Source organism: Sinocyclocheilus anshuiensis, unplaced genomic scaffold (genome assembly GCF_001515605.1).
Source record: "Sinocyclocheilus anshuiensis isolate Anshui unplaced genomic scaffold, SAMN03320099.WGS_v1.1 scaffold73, whole genome shotgun sequence".
In the NCBI taxonomy this organism is placed as follows: Eukaryota; Metazoa; Chordata; class Actinopteri; order Cypriniformes; family Cyprinidae; genus Sinocyclocheilus; species Sinocyclocheilus anshuiensis.
Genome location: NW_015536460.1, coordinates 457,193 through 464,579, shown reverse-complemented (window position 1 = coordinate 464,579; position 7,387 = coordinate 457,193). Strand labels below are relative to the sequence as shown.

Here is a 7,387-nt window from a genome sequence, read left to right as displayed (position 1 = left end):
ATAGAGGAGAAACAATAATGTACAGTATGTGGAAAATAATGTGTTTTTTTTTACTTTAAACCGCATAAACACATTTCATTACACCAAATACACAAAATAATGTTATTTTTAGCAACATCATATGACCCCTTTAAATTTATGGAATAATCATTCTCAAACATTCTGTCCAAACAAATTGTTTTAAACTCTCAAAAAATAACCATTAGCAAAGAAAAATGTTGGTGTATGCATAAGAGATGAACCATTGTCCAAAATTGGCAGAGATAATGGATGTGCGGGACACTCAAATGGGTTAAAGCATAGGTCTGAAGTTCATATTTGGCCCACATTCAGGTGCGGCGTGACCGTAGCCTTAATTTTACACAGATACGTAATTTCTGGTGCCATTTTAAATTACTAAGCCATTTAAATCTCTTTCCACATGAAGAACACAAATAGGGTCTCACATCCACATGACTTTTCAGGTGTATCTTTAAGTGTGATGGTAAAATACATTTATCATCACACTGATCACAATTAAATCGCCTTCCTCCAGAGCGAATGGGCAGGGGATTTTTGACATTGCTCCTTTTTCTAAACCTCTTGTCACACTCAGAACTCTTTCCAGAATGACTTTGCAAATGACGTTTCAGGTCTCTTTGGTATGTAAAACACTTTTCACACTTGAGACACGTGAAAGGCCGCTCTCCAGTGTGAAGTCGAATGTGAGTCTGGAGGTTTCCTGCAGATCTGAAAGTATTTCTACAGTGATGACACGCGAAAGGCTTCTCTCCAGTGTGAATTCTCAAGTGAGTCTTGAGGTTTCCTTTAAGTGTGAAACTTTTTCCACAGTGATGGCACATGAAAGGTTTCTCTCCGATGTGAGTTATTACATGCTTCTTAAGATCTTTTCTGTTGGCGAAATTCTGTCTACACTGATGGCATGTAAAAGAGTTTGCTCTTAAGTGAGACCTTATGTGGTGATTAAGGGTTCCTTTATGTCTAAAACTCTTTCCACACTGATCACATTTAAAAGGCTTATCTCCAGTGTGAATTCTTATGTGATACCTAAGATTTCCTTTATGTGAGAAGCTTTTCCCACACAGTTTGCAGCTGAAGGGGGTTTCTCCAGTGTGAGTTCTCATGTGGCAATCAAAGGATTCTTTATATGCAAAATTATTTCCACACTGAGGGCATGTGTAAGGCTTCTCTCCAGTGTGAATTCTCATGTGAGTCTTTAGGCTTGCTTTATGACTAAAACTATTTCCACAGAGATGACACGTGAAGGGCTTCTCTCCAGTGTGCATTCTCATGTGAGTCTTAAGGTATTTATTGAATCTGAAACTCCTTTCACACTGCGGGCATTTGAAAGGCTTCTCTCCAGGATGAATTATTACATGCCTGTTGAGGCGTTTCATGTTAGTGAAACTCATTCCACACCGATGACATGTAAAACAGTTCTCTTTTGAGTGAACTGACTTGTGGGAAGTAAGGCTTCCTTTACGTGCAAAACTCTTTTCACACTGATCACATTTGAACGGCTTCACTCCAGTGTGAATGTTCATGTGATACCTAAAGCTTAGTTCTGATATAAAGCATTTTCCACACAATTTGCAGGTGTAAGGCCTCTCTCCGGTGTGAATTCTCATGTGGCTTGTAAGGGCTGCTTTTTGAGAGTAACTCTTTCCACACTCAGGGCATGTGTATGGTTTCTCGCCAGTGTGAATTCGCATGTGAACATTCAAGTTTCCTTTTTCAGTGTAACTTTTTCCACACTGTTGGCAGGTGAAAGGCTTCTCTCCATTGTGAATTCTCATGTGGTCTTTAAGTTTTTCATGTTGATTGAAACCCTTTCCACACTGAAAGCAAGTAAAAAAGAAAGTTCCTGTCTTTTGAGCTCTTTTTCGTGAGGAAGCCTTTTCAGTCTGTGAACTTTCAAAAGATTCTTCTCTAGTTCTGAAATCGTGAACTTTCTCTTCCACTTCTTCTAGTACTTCTCTCTCTTCTTTAAGTGCCATCAGGTCTACAGTGGAAAGAGACAAATAAAAGTTAGCCACATTTTAATGGAACAAAGCAACAAATATCACTACCCCCTAACAGTCAACTAAACTTTCAGTAGTTGGTCTGGTCTGGCTGATCGAAGAGTTAATAATTATGTTGGGAAGAAAACTGAAAGTAATTGCCCATATTACTGTAGTGTTTCAGTTTACTCCCATATATTTTATTCATTTGTTTTTTTTATATGATGTATATGCCATATTATTATTATTATTTTTTTTTTTTTTGGGAACTTCTCACTGAAACTGAGTTTTCATTGTGTTAGACCACGCCAGAAATATCAGATCCAGACCGAACGCCAGATCCTGTCAGAAAAGATCTGTATTTCAGCAATACAGCAAAGTAGTCAGCAATGTTGTCTAATACCCAAAACCTGTTAACAGCAAGTCTTGTCTGGTACCCAAAACCAGTGTTTTGTTTTGTACCCAGTTAGTTACGTATGTTTACTGCTTCACAACAACATCCTGTGACACTAAAATCTTTAAAATGGAGACATTTCTCTTTTCGCTTACTCGTGAATATAAATATTCCTTGAAACCACACAATAATAAGACTAAACAACAATGGAAACAATAACTTAAAAATAAAAATAATATAAATGACTAATCAATGAATAAATCATTGAAGTGAGTAAATAAATGGCTAAAATTATTATTATAAATGATTATATATGACCCTCTCTGTGAAAACCAGTCATTTTTTTGATTCGTTTTCTACATAAAATTATCCAACATAAATGTAAAGAACCTTCTGTGAAAATTAGAAATTAAGAGATTAGAGGTGTGACCTTATATAAATCAAATAAATCAGAATGGTACACATTATGTTATCATTACTAACTTATTTAATATTCAGTACACATGCACTAAGTGTAAAACGAGAAGGGCATAACCCTATGAAAAAAGAAAACACGCAAAAATCGCAGTTGCTGCGGTTCTTGCATTCCTCTGCGGTTTGCTCGTCAATAGCGCGGTATTGCGATATTGCCGTTATCGCGACAGCCCTAGAACCCCCATCAAGTTTAGCGTCAACAAAAGCAAAATTTTTCAAAGCATCCTGAAGCTCAAGCTCACATCGGAAATATAACTGCTAAGGATCACTGATCCTGGATCAGTAAGTGATGCCACCGCCACTAAACCCCGTAACTCCATTGGCTCCTCAAACTGTCAGTCAAACCTCATTATTTCTCCCGCCTCTCTCGTGAATGAAGTGTGGCGCGCAGTTTAGAGCATCTCAGCTTGTTTGCAGTCTGAAGGTAAATAAAGAACTGTTGACTGAATAAGTACAGCATTTTCTTTACTGAAGAAACACTATATTTATAAAGACTAATGTTTTTTTTGTATTTGAGGAGCGGAGAAGTGTGTCTTAGTCCTTTTCTTTACTGAAGAAACACTATATTTATAAAGACTAATGTTTTTTTTGTATTTGAGGAGCGGAGAAGAGTGTCTTAGTCCAGCATTTGTTGTCGAGTCACAGCCAAATAGCTTGTGCGAAGAGCTGAATCTTTTATAATATGATATTTTGGCCAAATAACAGACAAAACTGAGCGCCCACATAGTAGCTATGTTTCCATCGCCCTGTTTTAATGCGCATTTTGAAGTATTGCATCAGAAACGAGTGATGGAAATGGCAAATTTTGAATAAAAATCCCTTAATTCACAAAAAAGTTTTTACACTCGCTTGAGGTGGTTTTTGACTTGTGCGAAAAAATTATTTACTTTTTATTATATTCAGGGGTTTCTCCTACTTTTCATAGTGATAAATAGCCTGGCGCCAGTTCTACCAGGAAGTGACGATTTTGTTCTCTTTGACTCGTTGGATGGAAACGGTGCTTATTCACAAATGTTTTATGCGGTATTTCAATTTTGCGCATAAGTTAAATTCGCAACTTTGGATGGAAACCCGGCTAGTGACAGAAAACTGTATAACCTGCAAGTTCATGAAAACGTAAATGCGATGCCCGTACTGCCTTTGATGTGGCGGTAATGTCGGTAAAAAACATTCGCCAGTCAAAAACTTCGTATTTGAACTTGATTTTGGTGAAATGTTAATAAAATAATGACACAGGCAACGAACGCAAATAAACGTAGCCTATCTGTAGGCCTATACATTTATATGGTAACACTACAATAAAATTTCATTAGTTAATGTTAGCTAATGTATTAACTAACATGAGCATACAATGAACAATACATTTATTACACTATTAATCTTTGTTAATGTTAGTTAATGAAAATACAGTTGTTCATTGGTAGTTTATGTTTGTTCACAGTGCATTAACTAATGTTAACAAACACAACTTTTGATTTTTGTAATGAATGAATGAATGATTGATGCATTTATATAGCGCTTTATTGTGTATTGTTGTACACCCAAAGCGCTTTACAATCGTAAAGGGAGTGTGTGCAGAAACACCAGTGTGTGCAGCATCCACTTGGATGATGCGATGGCAGCCACAGGACAACGGCGCCAGTGCGCTCACCACACACCAGCTATAGGTGGAGAGGAGAGAGAGTCATAGAGCCAATCAAGTGGTTGGGTCTATAATGCATTAGTAAATGTTGAAGTTAACATTAATAAATGCTGCAGAAGTATTGTTCATTCTCAGTTCATGTTAACTACACTAGTTAACTAATTTTAACTAATGAACCTTATTGTGAAGTGTTACCATTTATATAAATGTATCTGTATAGCCTACAATAAAGCCACAATAACAACTACCAATAGTAGGTTTCTGGCTTGCAGCAAAAATTTATTTTGCCTATGTCACAATATGAGGTAAATCCGGCCCTGTACATGATACTGGTTTTTGTTGCCAAATTGGTTTGGAACAGTTGTTGAATAAACAATTAAACTGAACTATTATGCCTGTCTATCTGTTTTGACTGTTTATTGATCACTGAGAGAGCATTGACTTGGTATGATGTAGGTTCAATATGAAAATGAAATTTTTAAGAAATAGCTTAGATGAAGTAAACTACTTTTGCAATGTTGCTGTAGCTTAGCTTGCTACATTTCCCAGGGCTGTAGCTTTAGTGTAGTGAAGCTTCATTTAATGATGAGTAACTGTTAGCTTAAGTAGCTTGCCCAACACTGGAATAAGTTAAATATATATTGCAATAAAATCACAAAGTTACATTATTTAGTCATACTATTCAACTGGTAGTCATGTTAGCACCTATTAAAAAAAAATCAAACCTTTATTTTGTTTGTTTTGTGTGTGCCGGACAAATGGGTGTGTATTAGGTCTGTAAACTTTTGAAATGCATGTGTAGGGGCGTAACATTTCTGTCCACGCTTGAGGAATTCGGCCAATCACAACGCACTGGATAGCTGGCCAATCAGAGCACACCTTGCTTTTCAGAAAGGCGGGGCATAGAGAAACAATAATATACAGTGTGGAAAATAATGTGTTTTTTGAACCTTAAACCGCATAAACACATTGCATTACACCAAATAATGTTCCTTTTAGCAACGTCATATGACCCCTTTAAGAAAAATATGTTACGTTTATATATTAAATATTTATATATAATTTATATGAATAGAAATATATGTAAATACTTGTAAATATTTTCAGAATATATGCTGTATGTGTGTGTTTATATATACACATAATAAATATACATAGCACACACACATATTATGTAAACAAAAACTTTTATTTTGGATGTCATTAATTGTGATTAATCGTTTGACAGCACTAATTTATTATATTGGGCTTTATTAAACTTTATGAAAATATAAGGATTTGCTCTCCTGTGGCTCCCTCGTGTGGGTAACATTAGTAGTATGGCCTTCACTTCTGAATCACATAAATATAAACAATCCAACACTCTCCATTGACTTTCTATTGCGGGAAGCTGACTCCTTGTCATTTCTGACTTATAACAAAAAACAGTGCAATAGGATCTATGAGGACATTTGCCATCGGCCAATGAAGTTTGAACACCTATAGAGACTGAGAAAATCTGAAAACCACGCCCACCGGGGGCAATCCAACCCTCTCCATTGAATTTTTAAGAAAACAGAACAATGTCTAAAAGCTGCTATGTGACAAGGTGTACAGTAAACAAGCTAAAAAAAAAAAACAGAACTACATTTTTATAAGCTGTCGACCCCCCAAAAAACGAGTGTTTAGGACACAAATAGTTGTAGATGTCGGGGTATTTCACATTGGGCCATTCAGTTGAATCATTTCTCAAACAAAAGGAAGGTTAGGAAAAGGGGCACTGACATAGACCAATAAAATGTAGTTTCTTAATATATCTTCTCCTCTCAGATTCATATAGGGTAGTGAAATAATTCTTTGACATGGTGAAAAATAATGAATGGTCTTGTCGCCAATTACGTTTCCCTCCAGTGGGCGCAGTTCTCAGAGTACTATGACACATTGCGCTCTACTTTTGTGTCCTAAAAAAAAAAAAAATCCTTTTACAAGGCGCTCAAATGAAGAAGAAAAAAAAAGGATCATGGAGCTTGGATGGAGTTGGCTTGCTGGATGCAAAATAAGTCATGCCTTTTATTGTTTTCCCTGTTTGTTATTTCAAAGTCTTGTCACCGAAGTGTTGTGGGCAATGACACAGAAGGGAACTGAAACAATGCAGTTTAACTTGAGGCGATCATCAGGGTCCAAGCCATAGACTGTAAAAAAGGATGGACAGGTGCGTCTCCTATTCCTTCCACTACAGAAAAGTGAAGCCAAAGCATCTCAGTATGGCTGCTGCCATCTTGAGTAAATGACGTCATTTGGAGCCAGAGTCTGCGCAGTAGAGATTTGTTTGGAGCCAGAGTCTGTGCAGTAGTGTCGTGAGGTGGAGCCGCGTATCAAACTCCCGCCCAAACTCGCACAGACCCAATCAACCATAACGACACGCCCCGTTTTTATAGCATCAAATTACTAGCTAAAATCAAATAGCTGTCTCTATTAGTACAAGCCCGTTATCTTTACAGAAAACATACTTGGTTTAAAAGTCTGTCATCTGATTTTACTGTGCATAATAAATGTACGTTTATGAATTACAGACGGGGAGCACAGCACGATAAAATTAATGACATAACTGGTCTTGTGGTGCCTTCGTGTGCTATGACAAACTTTATAAGTCCCACTTGTGATTATGAGCTCGACAAATTCAACCGGTCAACTTCACATTGCTTTCATATGCAATTTTTAACTACCACATTCCAATTTACGATCATTCTGGTAGCATGTGAAGGCCGCATCAGTGAAAACAGGGAGAGACAATGGTAGCTTTAGCAACATCAGCCTTACAGAGTGCATGTGTACATATGGAGAAATCTGGAATCGCTTCTTCAGAGACTGTTTATGATTTATTGAGATTATTAACTC

The 7,387-nt window shown here is 36.9% G+C and overlaps 1 protein-coding gene across 2 annotated transcripts; it reads right to left on the bottom strand.

The window, feature by feature from the left end:
• Positions 1 to 210: 210 nt before the first annotated feature.
• Positions 211 to 2,066, bottom strand: LOC107693800 (gastrula zinc finger protein XlCGF57.1-like). 2 transcript variants are annotated; one of them, XM_016494328.1, is made up of 2 exons: positions 1,713 to 2,066; positions 211 to 1,628 (listed from the first exon to the last, which is right to left on the bottom strand). In XM_016494328.1, exons 1-2 carry the CDS (start codon positions 1,995 to 1,997, stop codon positions 330 to 332), a joined length of 1,584 nt encoding a protein of 527 aa, XP_016349814.1. In that variant the 5' UTR covers positions 1,998 to 2,066; the 3' UTR covers positions 211 to 329. The 2 variants fall into 2 exon arrangements, with proteins under 2 accessions (XP_016349814.1, XP_016349154.1); XM_016493668.1 differs by having other exon boundaries at positions 211 to 2,066.
• Positions 2,067 to 7,387: the final 5,321 nt, after the last annotated feature.

Coding starts and splice junctions, on each gene's coding strand:
- LOC107693800 (XM_016493668.1), bottom strand. CDS start 1,997: ATGGCACTTAAAGAAGAGAGAGAAGTACTAGAAGAAGTGGAAGAGAAA.